The 20,359-nt window shown below is 41.6% G+C and overlaps 1 protein-coding gene across 1 annotated transcript in view; it reads right to left on the bottom strand.

The window, feature by feature from the left end:
* Window positions 1-2,106: 2,106 nt before the first annotated feature.
* The window catches only part of LOC119029429 (thyrotropin receptor-like), a 33,668-nt gene continuing 15,415 nt past the window's right edge, over window positions 2,107-20,359 (bottom strand). Inside the window, exons 4-11 of the mRNA XM_037116240.1 lie at window positions 20,036-20,110; window positions 19,864-19,938; window positions 19,695-19,772; window positions 8,577-8,645; window positions 8,204-8,281; window positions 7,835-8,023; window positions 2,496-3,579; window positions 2,107-2,410 (exon numbers count right to left, since the gene is read on the bottom strand). Of these exons, the coding sequence (XP_036972135.1) occupies window positions 2,240-2,410; window positions 2,496-3,579; window positions 7,835-8,023; window positions 8,204-8,281; window positions 8,577-8,645; window positions 19,695-19,772; window positions 19,864-19,938; window positions 20,036-20,110 (1,819 nt within the window). The 3' untranslated portion in view covers window positions 2,107-2,239. The remainder of the gene's footprint in view (window positions 2,411-2,495; window positions 3,580-7,834; window positions 8,024-8,203; window positions 8,282-8,576; window positions 8,646-19,694; window positions 19,773-19,863; window positions 19,939-20,035; window positions 20,111-20,359) is intronic.

The following is a 20,359-nucleotide window of genomic DNA, read 5'->3' as shown; positions in this document are numbered from 1 at the left end:
TCAGCAGCACCAGTGCTGACAGAGAGTTGTGAATAAAATACAGGTTGCTGGTAAATCAGTAGTTTTATTTATTTCTGTGATTTTATTAATGTTTTTCAGTGTTGCGTTAACAAAATTATAACCAGTGTGCCTGGATAAAGTGGTTATATTCAGATTATAGGTTAATGATCAATATCAGCCCAGTTGAAACTTCATTATTTTGAGACAGTACATATGTCATCAAACTATCCATTTTCTTTTACTTTTGTCATCCCCTCTGTTTGTTTGTTTTTGTTAAACAACACCTACACTGGGTGTACTGCTAATATATTTATAAGTTAGGGCTACAACAACCCGCTGCCACCAGAGCTGTATGCAGGATTTTAGAAATGCTGAATAAAAATTTGCTGTGCAGTAGAGGGTACTAGAAATGTTGGGTCCCCTCCATGCTAAGGGGTTCTGGGGACATGCCCACTGGTTTGAAAAATAACCCCTTAAAAGATGACTTGTTGTGAATTTAGTGGAAACTAATTGATAAATTGAGATAAATATATTTCACACACCATATGCAGCGCATTAGGCCTACATAAAAAAATAGTCTATATACACAAGACTGAACCATATAGTGGTGAAATATACAGGCCATCACGATAATTTTGCCAACATTGAATCATGGATTTGACACATTTTGTACTACTACTACTACTACTACTACTACTAAAATTGTAATTTTACCATTTTCTAAGTGTTTGACAAGCACAGGGACACAATGAACAGTTACATCTCTCTTTTTATTTCTTTTAGTCTCCTTTGCAGTACAGAAGTTCAGCTTTGCCTGACGCAGTCTTTTCATTTTCATCTGTCAGTGAATAAGGTAAACACATGGTCAACAGATTGGCTATGTATATGCTACCACAGTCTGCTAGAATTAAGTCATAAAAATACCAAGCCTTGCTACTGAGCAAAGTTTACACAGATGACACAATCCAAGGATGTAAAAGCACCAACATTTCCATAACAACATTTCCTGCTCTTTTAAGGTCTCTGGGTGATAAAAACTTTCAAATAGGGATAACTTTTTAGGAAGTCTTACCTCTGGGCATTGATAGTTGCACTCAGTTCTATACGTGAAAAGGTTCTTCACCTGCCTTCCCACCTCCACCTTCTAAACATCATTATGAACACAACATAATATAGGCGCAAGATTGTGACTGCTTGTTTGAAAAGGTGCAAAAATCATTGGAATGGGTGAGGTTTATATGAAGCATATTGATGCCTTAACTTTCTCACACTCTGAGCTTGGAGATCTACTCATCTTTAACATTTTTGGAGCAGTTTTAGATATATTTCTACTTTTATTTCCCCCCAAAACGGAAGCCGTTTACTTTTGCTGTCATTCAGTCATTTCGAGCACATACAGATTACAATAGTTGGTCGTCACCCCTACCATTGTTTACTTTTTAATTTTTTTTTTTTTATCAATACTTAGTTGGATGATGGACATTACCATTACACATTAAAAATGCTCCATACAGCAGCAGAGTTTGCAGCACAGAGCAGCAGGGGTAACATTTAACTTATCAAAAGATGACAGTGAAAAAGAGTTGACCGACAATACAATGTCACAAGATCAGCTGTCAAAGAAAAAAGCACTAGCACCTATTTGACATTATGTGGAATTAACCCCAATGCTAATAGGGAACCTGATAACATTAATGAGTGTAACGAAGTTGGTTACCTCATATAGAAAATAGAGGGGTGCACCCAGTTGCATGTAGCTCTTCATCTAACAGCGTTCTTTGGTTGCTCCTTGTTCCAATACTGTATGAAACAACCTGTAATATTTTTTAACTGATCTACTATCAACAAATGTCTAAATGTTGTTTTGCTGAAGCTTTTTTGGTGAACAATACCCATAAGTGCTGAACTTACTAAAGACAATGCATTTTGTGTGACTTCATTAAAATAAATCCAGCTTTTGTTTTGCCAGTTAAATGCTTTTAATGTGGAACTGCAGCACAAGAAAATGTTCTTTTCATGTTAACAGTAACTAAATACAATGCTCTGATGATTGTGAGCCTCTTGTAAAATTTCCAGTGTAATCTATAACAATGGTGTTGTCACTAGTTGAGTAATCAGTGGAAAAATATCATCACACTGGCATACCCAGTATCCAGTATTAATCCAAGTTGGGGCATCATGCAGCCTGCTGCGTGTACATGTTGGAATTGGGGGGCTGGAATGTGGGGAAGACTTTGTCTCATTGTATATGTGGGGAGAAGTACTGGCTTCGGTAGAGGTGTGCTTGCTGTTGACACAACCCAATTCGGCTGAGCAACATCAGGATGTCTCTGTGAAATGCCTTTGTCAGGATAGCATAAAAAAAAGGGTTTGCACAAGAGTTGAGAGGATAGAAAAGCACCAGCAGCACCTGTGGAGAAAAACATAGATAAGCTTTTTTTTTAAAAAAGCAAAGACGGCAAAAACCTGAATTCACGCTCAAGAGGAAGTCAAACCTTGGAATCTGTGACGGTCATCAATGGGTGGTAGAAAGCTGCAGACAATCCTGAGAAGCAAATTGGAGCCAGACACAGAAAGTTGGTGAAAATGAGAACAGCCATGCGTTTGGCCATACTGGTATCACTTCTGCTGGACTGGTGCTGGGGATTGTGTACCATACAGTAGATGTGGATGTAACATACACATACCACCATAAAAGCAATGACGTTAGCCATCAGGACAAAGACCACATAAGCCCTAGCAGCAGTTGTCTCAGTGTCCATTGGTAAGCAGATGCTTACTCTCTGGTAACTGCTCACGCCAACCACTGGTAGCAATGCTAGTATCAGACACAGCAACCAGCCAAGAAGCATCAGCACAGCTGCATAGCGTAACCTTATTTTCCTGTCTGGCCTCATCGCATAGAAGATAGCATACCAGCGCTGAAGGCTGATTAAAGTTAAAGTGTACACAGATAGCTCACTAGCAAACACTGATAATGTCCCTGCTAAATTGCAGCCACTTCCCGTTTGCCAGGCAATAGCATAGTGGTAATAATGGGAGTGTGTGTAGAGGTCAACACATGCAATTAGCAGTAAGTACATCCCCATACAAAAGTCTGCAAACGCCAGGTTTCCCATGAGGAAACGGGTAACGGACAACTTCTGTTGGCTCGTGAGCAGGATGAACATTACCAGTAGGTTGGCTGAAATGGCTAACAGACTGACCACCCAGACCAAAACCCTCAGAAAGCCTTGATTCATGACGTCCTCACAAGGGTTCAGGGCATCTGGTAAGGGGGTGCACACAAGTCCATCTGTGGGAGGCTCATTACACAGTGCAAAGTCAAATCCTTCAGTGAGGTGGTCTGTTTGTAACTCTGCATAAACCAAACCCTCATTTTGAGACTGCGAAGTGGGACAAATAGGTTTGTTGTTGTAGTGATTGCCGTTTGTGCTTCTGGCCACTGGGAGACCAAAGCTGTCTTCCAGATGTTGGTCGATTCTGTGTCCCAGATACCTCTGAGAGAGAACTGAAGAGGATTCCCGCAGCTTTCCCAAAACACTCCGAGTCAAGTTGCAAATAACTGCCTCAGACTCTCTTGAACACAAATGATAAGCATTATTAATCAGATAATTAACTCATTTAGATGCATATAAAAATATTATACTACAAAGTTTTACACACAAAAAAACTGTATGGTGCACAGGATCAAAAAATCACAACTGGGAAAATAACAAACAAGAACCCACACTGTTGATCAGTTTGTCCTCAGATCATTAACACATGATAAAGCCCATGAAAAAAATACTCATAGAGGCCACCAGCAGCAACTCCCTGGCAAACTAGAAAGAGAAATTCCTCACAAATCTTTTTTTTTTCTCTTACCAGTAGTCCTTTTTATCCATCTAGATTTTTTTGGTGTAAATTGGAGACTTACTACTTACAGGCCATCTACAGAGATCTAGCTGTACCTTCTCACAAATATAATGGAACTATATGGCACTTGGCTTGTGCCAGCAAAAAAGAAAAGAATAAAAAAAACGAGGTTGAAAACAGCAGTGTCTCTTTTCAGGAATCACAACATGGATGGGACTGTATCATGTTTGCACCATTTTCTCTCTACCAATCTACACCTACCAAGAGGGAGGTATGCTCATGTGTGCCACACTATAGGTAGAATTGATTATGTCTTCTGCTGAGCTGTGATGTTAGCTAGCCTAGGTAACCATCCTCTATGAGACAATGTACCCTCACTTGACGATACAGTTGGCAAGCGTAGTGGCTGAAAAGTTGTACTGCTAAGAGGGAACATTAGTATTTTTGATTTGGGGTGATCTGTTGTAAGACAATAATAAAGTAATAATTCTGTATTAAAATATATAAAAAATGACTAAACCATCGTTATTTTTGTTGGGTTATATACTTATGTCCCAAATGTTTCCAACAGTGTTAAAATGCAAAAGAAATCTGCAAGTTTCTTTAGGCAACGGTGCATTTCTCGTGGTCACCTGTCATTACTTTCAAGATAAAGATGTTGGTTAAGAGACTAAACTTAATGCAATTTAAACTTTAAATTTTACTTTGTGTGTAGATACATGTCCGCTCATCAACTCTCAGAAGAGGTGGCCCATGCAGACTCCATTTTCTGCGTGCACCAAGTGATGAAACTTTCATATCAAGAGAATCTGACGATGATTTTATTATAGAGAGGGAAGTCAAGATTTGACTTCCTAATAACATTTCTTCAGATGATCTAATAAGAAAAGCTCACATTACCCTTGTTCTGTACCATGACGTTGCAAATGATAGAACAAGATGATGGGGATCAAAATGAGCAAATATTACTTCCCACCATGAAAGGCTGTTTAGGCCACATGAAGAAATAAAAGCAACACTATATAATATATCTCACAAGGAAAAGCCAGAGGGTGAAGAGAAGCACCAATGTCTATTGATGCTTTACTTGCCATAGAGAGATGTTGAGGTTGATTTAAAAGTGCACCCTCACCGCATTTAGAGTGTCTGAAAATAAGCAAGAGCATGTCTGAGAATTAGGCCAAGCTCAGCTATTATGCTAAAGACATCGATAGGATTTACGAAGATTCAATGTGTTAAAGTCAAAGTGAGTGTAACCAGTACACTGCTTCCCACAGAATCAGACTTTAATTGTGGTGGTGGCTGTCCAGCTGGGTGACATAGAGCATGCTCACTTGAAAAAAAGACTACACTGTGTCGGGCTTCTACTTGCTGCGGCGCTGGATGTAGTGGAAGCTAGTGAGGCTAGCAGAAGCTACAATCAGCCTTCCCATCAATGGGTCTCTACAGTGAACAGTGAATCAGGACCACAACAGAGAGTAAGAGGAAGAAAATGCCTTAATCCATATTTACATTACAAATGCAAGTAACACTGCTGGTTTAAATGTTTATGACAATGTGAATCTAAAATTAAAGTTTGTAAAATGATGCCTCTCATGTTTAATTTCTACAATCTGGCTTTCAGTTACTGCCTCTGTTTCTCCAGTTTCCCCAGATTCCACAATGTTCCTGTGCAGCCTCTTGTGGAATAAATACGCATTCCAAAAGTAAACAGAGCCTTACTTTCCTCTTGACCTCTGGCTTTCACTCATGGCATTTTTTTTTATTATTTTTTATTTTTTATAGAACTTCACCATTACCAAAAAAAAAAAAAAAACATTCTCACTTGCCCTTCAGGGCTTCTGCAACATTGCCATTTTTCAGAACTACTACTGTTTCCTATTAGTGCACCCCTTGCTTTAATTGATTCACATGAGTGGGCCATGATTTTGTTGTGTGTTTGAAAACCAATTTACATCTGTGACCATAAGGTGTGTCAAGGCTATAGAGGTATATACAAACCACAAACGATCCAGATCAAATATTTGGGTCAGTTATTTAAACAGATGTATGTAGCAAACACAAAACAATTACATGTATGCCATAGCACACCGTAAAATGTAGATGCTGTTTACTGCTTCTTTTACTGCAGATAGAGCGTTTGCCCAGTATCAGTTGGTATCACACCTCTTCACCAGCACTTGCAGATCTCAAGGTCATTTAATATCAGGTTTTATTTTGAACACTGAAAGGATCTTAAGTGTCATTCTGATCTGCGGGCTTGTGATGTTACGACACGGTGCCACTATTTGAAGCCACACAGCTGTGAGCCTCAAAAAACACAAAACAGGTCATTGTACCATTTACCAGCCACCAACAGCAAATCTTGCAGATTGCTATGACCAACTCAAAGCCTTAGTATGATCACTGAAGAAAGGTCTCCAAGGAGACTTTGACATTGACCTAGTTCAATCTCAGACCACAGGGTTGTAATCTAAGTTAGCAGCTTGGCTTTTGTGAGCATGTTAAGTTCCCTGTGACAGATTATGGCACACTGTATCATGTTTTTGTCCACTGAGGTCCACAACCATCTCCTTGGTTTTAGAGATGTGTAGGGTTAAGTTGTTATGACCACACCACTAAACTAGTGTGGTAATTTCTGGTCTCTAAGCTGTTTCATCATTATAATAGATCAGACCAATCAAAATGGTGTTGAGGTTTCTGGACAGCAACACCTTCTAGCCTTTAATTCACCTCAGTTTAAATTTAACCTGTTTGTCCTTGTGTGCAGACAATACGGGGCTCACAGCTCCAAGGGACCTTGGAGTCAGCATTCAGCTGTGTGTGGGTCAAAGGTTAGCAGGAGACAAGGCCACTATAGGGACTAAAATAGAGCCTGACTCCTATGTCAGATGGAGGAAGATATCATACAGATATCAAACACATACATCTCCAGAAAAGAATAGAGGGGTCATTTAGGTAATTTTTGAGGACAAGACCCAAGGAGTGACAGTAACAGATTTAGTCATCTATGGGAGATGAGTAGAGAGATAGGCCTAGAAGTAGGCCGGTACAGCGCAAGGGACTTTAAAAGGGATCATACAAATAGAGAAGGGGGTGGCATTTTGATAGATCTCCTATAATCGAGGGTTCAATAGGACTTCTGATAGAGCACAGGGCGATCTGAAATGAGAGATAAAATCACTAGTATAAAGTCATTACAGTAGAAGTAAGAGAGCATCATCCCGGGGAGTACAAATGGTAAGGGGCACTGACTTTGATAACTGGTTGATTTTAACTACTTGTGACCTATGGGTCAAAAAGTCAAAGATGCTAAAGCCATCTAGTTTACTGTCTGCTCAAAGCGCTTTGCAAACTGGTCACAATCAGACACACTCAGATACACCGATTGTAGAGGCTACCATGCAAGGTGCAGATCTGCTCATCAAGAGCATTTTGGATTTTGGTAGCTTGCTCAAGAATACTCTGATATGCAGCAAGGGGAGCTGGGGAACCGAATCAGTGATCTGGATTACCCAATAACACCTTGATATCATTTTGTTATGGATCTAATTGCATAGATTTTCAGTATTCTATCGATCTTTATTGACCGTTTGGGTATCTGGAGATGCTGCTGGCACCCAGTGATGTAGACTAATGTTTATTTTCTGGTCTATGTTTGCATATAGTCTATGGTCATAAGGCTCCTGCCAATATGAATATGAGGTTGTCTGAGTACCAAAATATTGCCTCTTACCCCAAATTAGCAATGCTGTCAACCTTTCTTGCACAGTACTATTTATATATAAAAGCAGTACAAACCTAAATAACTCACTGTGTTTTATTGAAATCACACTAGACTGAGCCATCTATTGTGAGTACCCCTATATATACATATACTGTAGGCCTAAGGGTAGTTTGGTATGTAAAGGACAAATACACAAAAAGAACCCGCAATGGGAAAGTATTTCCAAACACTTCAAATTCTCTTACCTACCCTCTCCATCCTTTCAACATTTTCAGACCACAGCAATGGCTTGGGAAGGTCAATTCAGCACTCTGTAAATGGAGAAAAGCTTGAAAGGGTGGTAGTACTTTCAGGGCCCAAGTGTTTTCTGCTTGGAGCTTTTCAATTGTCTCCATGCCTATTGAAGGCAAAGAGGTAACTTGGGTTTCTGAAAGGTCCCTGTAAAGACACAAACAATTAACATTACTTCATTTGGACACAAAGCTGAGGCTGTTTCTGTATCCAACCTCAGCATCTGTTGGAAAATAAATGTATTTATTGGAAGAATATTATTTCATATAAGAAAAACATATAGTCAAGTTGTTTTTTTTATCTATATTTTCACAAGAGGTCACTCACAAGTGAGTCGGGCCATGAATCACACCATAAAATGCAAGCTCATCAATTCGCTCCAAATGCACATTCCTGTGAAGATACCTGAAGAATGGAGAACACATTTAGCTCCCTTGTATCATTTATTGTTTGTATTGTATGTACTGAGTTTTGTGTGCATCAACCTGCTCCACACAAACTGCACTTATTCAGATAATAAGTTGTTAATAAAAAGCTGTTTTTGTATTGTTTTGTGTAAGTAACATAATAAAAACAACAATAATGTAGACCAGATAAAACCCCACAAGTATAATGTAGTAAAAATATTAGCAAGTTCCATCCTGTGTTATCACTTTGAGCTTTTATTTCTTCTTCCACTTCAATAATTCAGATGGCATACACTTCCTCTAGGCTGCTCCCATTGAAGGCATAGCGCTGGATCTCTTTCACGCCATTGCTATTCAGCATGCTAATAAAGTGGGGAAAAGGAAAAACGTTAATGAAAAATAAATGGAATTAAAAACAGCAATTGTTCTGCAAATCCATATGCATTTTAAAGTAAAACCATACTATATCTAATAATGATAATTTCATAATAAATGGAGACAAAACAGTTTAGAAAGCTTGGTCTTGCCTAAGGAAACTTCGATATGTGAAGGAGGGGATTGAACCCCCAGCCCTGTGATCAGTAGGAGACCCAAGTCACAGCTTCAGATAATTCTGTTTCACTTTTTTAAAACAATAGCAATTTAAATGAAACACAAGCTTTGGCCAGACATCTAACACATGAGCAATCAAACACAACTAACTAGCTTTCAAACCACAGCCATTTACACATCCACTTACACACTGATGAAACAGCCAGGATCAATTCTGGGTTCAGTATCATGTCAAAGGACACTTCAACATGCAGCCGAAGCTGGGGATCGAACTCCCATTTTTCCATTCTAGTAAAAAACATGCTGTACCTCTTGAGACACAGAGCCCCGTGTGCAGAATTTAATATGATTTACAAGACATATGGGAATAGGGAAATTCAGAGGAAAAAGGAGCAGTTCCAACAATCCTAAACAATCTTCAAATTGCACACATCACATGATGGGAATTAATATCTCAGAGTCTGTATGTGCACAATGTTTGTAATTGGTGGTGATGAATTTACATGATTCAAATGTTCTAATCTTTCTTTTTTCTGTAGTTACAGCTTACATTTTTCATCATGCTCAGCATCCTGAGCAGTTTCCTGGGCAGGAGAATAGAGAGGACTACTGCACTTGTAACGAAAAATGCAGTGTACAGCACTTATCTTAGAAAGAATATGTTCCAGCTGATTTGATGGAGTACAGTTGTTGAAGCCAGGACCATGTCAGACTGATAGCTATGGTTTCTTAAATTCAGTTCGCTCCACCAGGCTTAATATTGCTTCACTCTTTTAAGGTGCCACCTGGCTTTGAGAATAAATCTTTGTGCTCACTGACCATCTGGGGGGTAGCACTCACACAGCCCCAGTGCATGCATTGCTGGTCTCTCTTTTTCAGTGAAGTGAAATCAAGTAAATTTTATTCATATAGCACCAAATCACAACAAAAGTCATCTCATGATAGTATTTGAGTACAGCAGGTCTAGATAATATTCTTTGATCAATTAGCCGCCTGGATACACTCACATCACTCGGTGAAACATGAAATTATTAGATTTAGATTTTCCATTTGATTATCATTTGTTTTATTATCATCAATGGCTGACCGCTATCATACCAGGCCATGCGGTTTTAACTAGTGGATTTCTTCTCTAATGTCTGTATGGACAACATGGAGGAGCAAGGCGAGTCCAAAGGCAGAGTATGTCCCTTCTACCTGCCTTACCAACTCACATCTGTAATCATCACAGTAGTCTATATCCTTATACAGGTCAGAACATTCAAAAAACAACAGCACTGCTATATATGTGGCCAGAAATTATAACTGAGTTATGCCTGAAACAATATGTTCACATTTCCACAAGAGGAGGAAATAGGTGCAAATTTCACTTTAAGGTTGTGGTTAATGTCAGTGAGTTTACACAGGTAACATTTTACTACTTCAGCTTGCCAACTATCATCTCAAGATACAGGGACCAATCACAAGCATGTGGTTAAATCTGACTGAAATCCCATCATATAAAATAGGAAGCTTCACAAAACTTATAGTAATAGTGATGCTACATTCTTTAAACCATTTTCTTTGTCTTTACTGCTGAAACACTTTAATCATCACTAGAGAGGAAAGGGAAGAAAAGAGATGGAATAAGAGCCATTGTTCTGACTCCTGTCAGTTTCACTTTTCTCAGAATTATGGACAAAGAAGTATACATAGATGACAAAAACCACTGGGTGGCACCGCTACCTTTTTGTTCACCTCGCATGCCCCTCCCTAATAACAGAGAACAGGCCTCCCAGAGACTCCTCTCTCTCCAGTGCTCATTCAGAAGGAGACCTGATATGAAAGAGGACTTCTTTGACTTTATGCAGAAAGTCATTGACACCACCAGGCAGAACCAACTCCGCAACTACAGCCAAGGCAAGAGTGCTGGTATTTACCTACTCTTTGTGTGTACCACCCCCAGAAACATGTGAAAATAATAGTGTTTTTTGATTTGAGTGTGGAGTACAAAGGAACATCACTGAATGATACGCTTCTCAGTGGACCCAAACTCAACAACACTTTAGTTGGTGTTCTGCTAAGGTTCAGGACAGAGCAAATAGCTGTGACAGCCGATGTAGAACAGATGTTCTATGGGTTCAAGGTCAGAGAGGACCACCACAATTTCCTTCAGTTTCTGTGGTACAAAGATAATGATCAGGACAAGGAGATCACTGACTACTGGATGACTGTGTATGTGTTGGGGAACAGCCCATCCCCAGCTGTAGCAACAGATGGGCTGAGAATAGCTGCAGAACATGGAGAGTCTGAACATGGTACAGATGAAAAGCATTTCTTCTTCAGAAATTTTTATGTCGATGATGGACTTGCCTCAGTGGCCAAGGAGGTTGAAGCTATTGATCTTCTGCAGCGAACCAAGGCCCTGCTGGCTGAGTCCAACTTAAGACTTCACAAGATAGCTTCAAATAGCCCAAAGGTCATGGAAGCTTTTCATATTGAAGAATGAGCAAGTGACTTTAAAGTCTGTGTAAAGCAGCAATAAATTTGTGTTATGAGTTTTCACACCACAGAAACATGTGTCATTGACCACTGAGCCAAATGTGAAAGATTCAAGAAATCGCCAAGAGTATAAAATTAGGTCTAAAAATGATTGAAAAACAAGCACTTCTCTCTGCTGTGAAACGCTGGGGGCATGTTGGTTAGAGGTGCTGGAACCACGCCCGCATGCGTGTTACCTGTGGATTATCATTGTGCTCTCAGTTGGACTCCACTCAGGGAATGAAGTCAAATCATGTCATGATTAAATGCAATAACATTTGCTAACATTACATTGGCATGTCAGGATGCACAAGGTAAAATCACTTTCAGGATTTGCACTTTCAGCAAAATGCATTTATTTGCCCAAACGTACAATATTTATAACATGAGCACACACTTACACCCTCTGACGGGCACGTAATGCTGGTGGCAGAGTTGAGAGCACCCGCTGTCCGCAGGACGGGAGCATGCAAGCCGGGGATGGAGAGGGTCAGTTTTGTCCCATTGACCAGCGTCAATGGACTCTTCAGAAATCCTGACTTTACCTGGTGACAGTTACTGTAACCATCGGGGGTAAAGTGGACACTGCAGAGATGGGTTTAGATTAGATGGGCTAATGGCGCCGTTACCCTGCACATAATACCGGTGGCGGAGATGAGAGCACCCGCTGTTGGTGGGACGGAGAGGGTCGCAGACGGGCACATGATGCCAGTGGCCATGATGGTGGCACCCGCTGTTGGTGGGACGGAGAGGGTAGCAGACGGGCACATAATGCCAGTGGCCACGACGGTGGCACCCACTGTCGGCGGGACGAAGACGATAGCAGGCAGGTACATAATGCCGGTGGCTGTGATGGTGGTACCCACTGTCGGCGGGACGGGAGGATGCAAGCCGGGGACGGAGAGGGTTGGTTCGGCCCCACTGACCAGCGTCAATGGACTCTTCAGAAATCCAGACTTTACCCAGTGACAGTTGCGGTAACTATCGGGGGTAAACTGGACACTGCAGAGACGGGTGTTTGTGGTGATTTTGAACTCTTCACAGTAGCTCCTCTTAACAAAATTGATCCACCGTTTCCTTATGTTGTAGTCCATAGGAAACTTAAATAAGCTAACAGTGCCATTACCCTGCACACTGTGGCATCCAGAAAAGATGCATGAGCAAGGTGGAGGAGACATGACTGGTTAGCTGACTGGCTGACTGGTTAGCTAGCTGTAAACTATCGTAAGAGATGCAAGCCGAGACTCGAGTGCGAGCGAAAACCACCAAAGCTAATGCGTTAAATGTTCTTATACCGCTTCCGCAGCAGGGCGGGGTTTATGCTAATGATGGCCGCGTTACATAACGCGTTACATAACGCGGCCCTGATTTCTGACCCGCCCATTAAATCCTGAACACAGAAATTTTGAAACACAGTTTGTGAGCCGAGCTCCACAATTAAATTCTTAATGGTTGAATGGCTCTTTACATGTTTTAAGGAAATACATTCATGACCTATTTAATGTGTTTAAGAAAATGGCTGAATTTGCTTTACACAGACTTTAAGCATCTAGAGTTGGGAGCAAACCCCTTGCCTCTCCAGAGGAGTTTGTGTTTAAGTTGGGAACTTCAGACTAACAGTGTCACCTTCAGAGTGTCAAGAGATGTTAAACCATTCACTCAGAGAGTCATGCTGTCCACTGTAAATAGCCTTTATGATCCCCCTGGATTCGCTTCCCCTATCACAGTTCAAGGCAAAGCATTGCTGAGAGATGTTTCCGCAGAGCAGTACGAGTGGGACACACCTCTCCCATCGGAGAAAGAGACACAATGGAAAGCATGGACTAACTCCTTAACTGAGCTGGAACAGGTTTGCATTCAGAGAGCATATATTCCAGTCTCTATGTCACGTTGTAAATGGATAGAACTATGTGTTTTTGCTGATGCTTTGATGATGGCTATAGCTGCTGTAGCCTACATGTGTCCTTGGATTCCAATGAAAAATGGCATGTAGGGTATGTGTCACAACTTCAGCCAGACTTTAGTTTTTCATCTGTCTGTTTCCTGTTTTCTCCTCACTAACTCTCATGTCATTTCAGACCCTGCCTCTCCGCCTGCTCTGCATTACCTGTTGGTTTGATCCACCTGATCTGCTCCACCCCCTTACTCACTTGCTCCTACTCAGCTAATCAGCCCCCTCAGTATTTCTACTGAGCCTGTTCCCTCAGTTCTTTGTCAGATTGTCTAGTGTGTTAACCTAGCTCTCCAGCATTCTGTATTTTGATTCTGATCCTGCCTGCTTGTGATTCGACCTGCCTTTTGGACTTTGGACTCTCCCTCTTGCCTGCTCCCTTTAGATTTGTTTGCTTCGCTGACTGACTACCTGGTTTGACCTTCGCTTGAAATTAAAACATATTCTTTTGCAACTGAACTGTTTTTTTTTTTGTGTGTTGTGCTATTGGGTTCCTGCCTGCCATTTTGTGAAGCCTGATAGTATGTAATGGGAAAATCAAGCTTGCTCCTTACCCCATACACACTGTACCATGCCTGGAGTTGTGTGAAGCAGGCCTGGTGGTTGAGCTGACAGAACTGATCCAGTTTGAATTAAACCTAGAGTTGCAAGCAGTCAGGTTCTTCAGAGAGTTGCTTCGCGCTGGGCTACATCCACAACAGTTCACAGACGTTCTATGTAGCTAACCAAGTAGCTCGTTTTTGGAGCTCCACTGAACCAAGACAGTGGCAGTACATGTTGACTGATGAAAACATTGCGGACCATGGAACCAGGCCAATTCCAGCGGCTTACCTGGTTTCATCCAGTTGGTTGCTTGGACCTCCCTTTCTCAGTCAGCTGAACACAGGTCAAGATGATGGGGCATAATCTTTCAAGCTTGTGCAACCAGATACATATAAAGATGTTCGGTCCCAAGTCATTTCTCTTGTAACCAAGATCACAGAGCAGTCTCTTGGTTCAACAAGATTTGAACGCTTCTCTGTTTGGAAGAGTCTAGTAAGAGGCATGGCCAGTCTTGTTCATGCAGCCAAGTCATTCTCCGGGTAGACTAAGACTGATAGATGTAAGGGATGGCATCAATGCGGCCAGCTGCTCACCACAGAGCTCTCTCAAGCAAAGGTGCATATCTTCAAAGCAGTGCAGGAGGCTGTGTATAAGGAGGAGCTAAAATGTCTAACTCAGGGCATCAAAGTTCACCGCCAAAGTACCCTTCGTTGACAAGAGTGGACTGATTAGGGGGGGGGCGGATACACAAAGCAGATCTGGAAAACAAGAGAAACATTAACATTAATCCTACCAGCTGGTCATCATGTAAGCACTCTCCTAGTCTGGCACTATCATGATAAAGTAGCCCACAAAGGTCGCCACTTTACAGACGGTACACTGCGCACCGCTGGTGTCTGGATTCTAGAGGGAAGAGGCTCATCTCCAATGGCGGAGGGGTGGGGTGGCAGGGGGTGGCCATGGCCACCTCACGCTGAATCCTGGCCACCCTATTGGCCACTCTGGCCTGACCCCAACCACCCATGAAACCACCACATCACAGCTGTCACTACTTTCTTGCATGCGGAGCCTTTCCTACACTGCGACAGCACTATTGGACACTTTAGATGCACGCACATCCTGTCTTAATGGTGGCACCCACTGTCGGTGGGACGGAGAGGGTCGCAGACGGGCACATAATGCCAGTGGCCATGATGGTGGCACCCGCTGTCGACGGGACGGAGAGGATCGCAGGTGGACACATAATGCCAGTGGCCATGATGGTGGCACCCGCTGTCGGCGGGACAGAGAGGGTCTCAGACGGGCACACAATGCCAGTGGCCATGATGGTGGCACCTGCTGTCGGCGGGATGGAGAGGGTCTCAGACGGGCACACAATGCCAGTGGCCATGATGGTGGCACCCGCTGTCAGTGGGACGAAGACGGTAGCAGGCGGGTACATAATGCCGGTGGCTGTGATGGTGGTACCCGTTGTCGGTGGGATGGGAGGATGCAAGCCAGGGACGGAGAAGGTCGGTTCGCCCCCACTGACCAGCGTCAACGGACTCTTCAGAAATCCAGACTTTACCTAGTGACAGTTGCGGTAACTATCGGGGGTAAACTGGACACTGCAGAGACGGGTGTTAGTGGTGATTTTGAACTCTCCACAGTAGCTCCTCTTAACAAAATTGATCCACCATTTCCTTATGTTGTAGTCCATAGGAAACTTAAATAAGCTAGCAGTGCCATTACCCTGCACACTGTGGCATCCAGGAAAGATGCACGAGCAAGGTGGAGGAGACATGACTGGTTAGCTGACTGGCTGACTGGTTAGCTAGCTGTAAACTATCGTAAGAGATGCTAGCTGAGACTCAAGTGCAAGCGAAAACCACTGAAGCTAATGCGTTGAACGTACTTATGCCGCTTCCGCAGCAGGGCCGGGTTTATGCTTATGATGGCTGCATTACATAACGCGGCCCTGATTTCTGACCCGCCCATTAAATCCTGAACACAGAAATTTTGAAACACAGTTTGTGAGCCGAGCTCCACAATTAAATTCTTGATGGTTGAATGGCTCTTTACATGTTTTAAGGAAATACATCAACATTAATCCTTTCCTATGGAGCCTTTCCTACACTGCGACAGCACTAGTGGACACTTTAGATGCACGCACATCCTGTCTTAACCCCCCTCTCTCCCTGGATGAGAGTGCTCCCTGCAGGCGCACGGTGCAGCGGCCAGGGTGATACCGACTGTGCTGGGAGTTTACAGTCTCTGAAAGAGCGATGCATCAGAAATTGGCTACCTGCCTCCCCAGCTCCGACGGTGTTTCTGCGGTGCGTCATCCTCCAACCCACAAGTGAGGACGTGGGTGAGGCGCTTCCAGCTGCTGGAGGCGGGAACTGAGAGTTGTCCAGCGAGGCACAGTGGTTGGTCGGGGCCACTGCTTGATTCATAGGATTTTCTGAATCGATACTGAATTGGGAAAAAATATGTTGCAATGCACTGATGGGGATTTTTACCCACCTCTACTATTGGATATGTGCAGGTGATTGTAACATAACATCTAATGTATGCTATCTGATTGACTGGTGTGTCTCTACCTGCCACAGAGTTAAAATGTGACTGAGCATGAACAGCAGGCTGAACTTTTGACTGAGGGATACTGTAGGGTTCTTTCTCAGTGCCAGCTGAAATAGCCTGGTCAAGGTTTTTTTTCACAGAGTTCAAATGTTTCTTTATGTAATTTTAAGTGGAGAACCAATAATTATTAGTTTTATTATAACAGCATTCCAGACCATCAACAAAATGTAAACAACATATATACAACTGTTTTGTGCATGTGTACAGTAGCCCTTAAACCTTATATGCCTACGACTGGAATCAAATCTCAATTTGTTCCTTGTTAGATCTTGATGTTGGCCCATTTTGCTGGCCAATATTCATGTGTGTGTACATCTTTGTTACTTGCAAGAATAAGAAAAAAGTTAGATACACTGAATATCATTTGATCTTTTCCACATTGCCACCCCAGAATGATCACATAACCATCCTGGCCACCCCACAGAAAAGGTCCTGGCTCTGCCACTGCTCATCTCCAGCATCATATTCAAATGTGACATCTGTAAGAAGTTGAGGGGCAAGATTCGGGTTAAAAAAATGTCTGATTTACCCACAGATAGATTGACTACAGACCCACCTTTTACCCATGTAAGACATGATGTTTTCGGTACATGGAATGTCACAACTTGGTGGATGCGAGGTGGAGCTTTTGAGAGCAGAAGATGGGCTGTCATTTTTGCCTGCCTAAGTACAAGAGCCATTCACTTGGAAGTTATTGAATCGATGTTGACCTTGAGCTTCATCAAAGCCTTCAGGTGCTTTCTCTCCATAGGGGGACCTGTCAGACACCTCAGGTCTGATAGAGGGATGAATTTCATCGGTGCTTGCAGAGAGCTGCAGGTTAACACAGATGACCCTGAGATCAAGAAATACCTGAAAGAGCAGGGATGCACATGGACCTTAAATGCACCCCATTGCACATGGGAGGAGCTTGGGAGAGGTTGATAAGGGTGGCAAGATGGGTCCTGGATGCACTGCTGGTGAAAGATGGAGCTACCAGACTGACCCACGAAGTCCTAACAACATTGATGGCCATCATGAACTCTAGACCGCTAGTCCCGATCTCAGATGACACCAAGATACCTGAAATGCTCTTACCTGCCACTCTCTTAACCCAGAAGGCAAGTATTAATCCTGCACCCCCAGGAAACTTTGAGATGGACCACCTATGTAAGGTGCAGTGGTGCCAGGTTCAGAGCTTGGCATACTCCTTCTGGAAAAGGTAGAGACTGGAGTACCTGGCAACTCTTCAGCCACGGCGGAAATGGACCACGAAGAAGCCTGACCTCCAGGAGGGTGACATTATTTTGATAAAAGACATTCAAGCAAAACGTAATGAGTGGTCTCTTGGTCGGAAAGTTAAGGTTTCTGGGTAATGTCTCCTCTACTGATATGGCAGTGTTACACCTTCAAGAGCTGACTTACAAAATACATGCGCAGGCTGTGCTCCACCATAGAGGTGTTGTTGTCTGATCCTTGGAGTGGATCCATCAGTGAGTATGTTTGCTCTTAGTTTATATAATTACGTCATAATTTAATAACATTCTGTATTCGGAGTGGTATTGAAAACCTTTTTAATTTGAGTTGTGTAACCCTGCTAACAATGCTAAAGCTAATCGGGACACTAGCTGTTAGCATAAGCTGATTAAATTCATTGTTGGTCTTCATTTGTGTGTGTAAACCACTGCATGGGTTCTTGCCATTTGTTGAGTTTACTTACCTGTGAGAGGACTTTACTGTGAAAAAAGATGTACATATGCCTTATTTAATATTGTGTTGTATTTACCTCATTTGTAACCTGAAAAGGAAGAAGTGTGACAGTGTTGTTGCATATATTTAATTTCAGTCAAGCCTACAGGGTCTTTCTTGTTAACTATCTGTCTACAAATACAGCTCATGTGTTAGCCAGGACAGAATAGCCATCTAAATCCAGCTTTGTTTAAGGTTGCTTCTTGTTGCAGGAAAGAGATATGGACAAAATGGGTCTCAGTCTGGCAAAAGAAAAAAAGAAATCTGAGACTGTCTGACCACAGAGTCCTGTCTCCCCCACAACATCTTGGATCAAGCTGTTGAACTTGACGGCAAATTGTGTTTGAGATGTCGAACACATTATAATCACCATCATATTGCTTTTGTTTACATACAATACACTCTGACTCAGATTCAAAAGATGCACTCCGTCTATATTTGAATATAAATAACTTTGTATACTGTATGTTCTGTTATTTGTGTAGCATTAAGGAGTTTTCACAGCTAATTTTATTATGCAACCCTGTGTTTTAAAATGACACATAAATTGCCTTGTATCCTGCAACTGATTAACTAAGACTATGCAGTAAACATGACCTAGCTTGTTGAAGTTGTGTTGAAGCTAAAGTCATCATCAGTCTTAACTGGAAACTGGAGCCACTCACACTTTTACTGTACCTACTGAAAGGATATGTAATGTAATTCAATATTGCATTCTGCTAGTAATCATCCAAAGCATCTTAAAGTAATATTCTAGTTGGTCAGTTCTTTCAGGCTTAAAAACAACTGCTCAGACCTTTATAAAGCAAATCATGATTGACCCTCTTCATTAAAATTTGTGGGATTTAAAATGTCAAAATACCTAGAGAAGGCGATGATTTAATGAATCTGGCCCAGAGAGAAGTGTTTTGTATATTTACAATCAAATGTAAATCCAAATGGCAAGATGACTTCAATTTAAGGCACTTTTTAAGCCAAGACCGTTTGTAATCTTTGTTCTTTTATTGTCTTTTATGAATGAATCAATTATAGCAGTGTCTCGCGAATAATGTATATATGACATGTATATTATAGGATTTTATTTAGATTCAACAAAATACTTGTTGTTGGACCCTGTATTTTGAACCATGGTATAAGACAGTTGATCACTTCTTAAATAATTTGGTCCAACTTTCAGCTGTGTACTAACTTCCACATATAAACAAAAGAGAAAACAACATTTTGTGGTCCATGATGTGCTCCCCTTTCACATTTTTTGAATTGCTGAGGTTTTGGAATGGGGTGCCGTCAGAACAAAAGTATAGTACACTATTATTAAAGACTACCAGAGAAAGCAGAGTTAATTTAACACTGGCTTCTAAATTATAAAGAGCAATCAATTCACACCAGTGTAAAGCTGTAAGGGAAATTGACAAATATCAAAATCACATCATGAATCAGTGAGTCTGAGCCTGAAAATTACATTTGAGCCATTGTTTAACTAATTGTTACTTACATGGTCAGTGAATTCTCAGATACACCAGTGAAAGAATTAGCAGGTATTACTTGTATGAAGAGATTCTCTACTATCTCCCTGTCAAAAAAGGAATGAATAAAATTATTAAAATTCATACAGTATAGCAACCAGTAAGCATTCCATTTTGGCATAATTGAATTAGACATACAAAATAAAATCCTCTTGGTTCGACTGAATATTTTGAAGCCCAGGAAAGGAGGTGAGACCTGTGTTGGTTATCCCACTGTATTGAAGCAAATCTCAGTCAGCATTGCAGCACACATGTCAGCTACTATTTATGGTCTGGTAGTTAAACTATGATCAAATTAAATTTAACTTACAGGTACTTCAAATTATGTAGATCCTTAAATGCCTCTTGGTCAATGTATGACAGTGTTTTGAGACCAGAAAGTTGTCTATTGAAAGCACACACACACACACACACACACACACACACACACACACACACACACACACACACACACACACACACACACACACATTTCTTGCAGGAAAACAATCAGAGTATTTTAATTCTCTGTAGTTGCAATCTTCATAAAATGTTCTTACTGGTTACCTAATGTAAAATGTTCTACTTGTATTGAGCAGTATATCACAGAGAGAAAGGTTTGTCACTTCGGTTATTAATGTTATTTTATCTTGTG

Source organism: Acanthopagrus latus, chromosome 12 (genome assembly GCF_904848185.1).
Source record: "Acanthopagrus latus isolate v.2019 chromosome 12, fAcaLat1.1, whole genome shotgun sequence".
Lineage (NCBI taxonomy): Eukaryota > Metazoa > Chordata > Actinopteri > Spariformes > Sparidae > Acanthopagrus > Acanthopagrus latus.
Note: the sequence above shows the minus strand (reverse complement) of the source record. Positions and strands in the feature narration are given on the sequence as shown.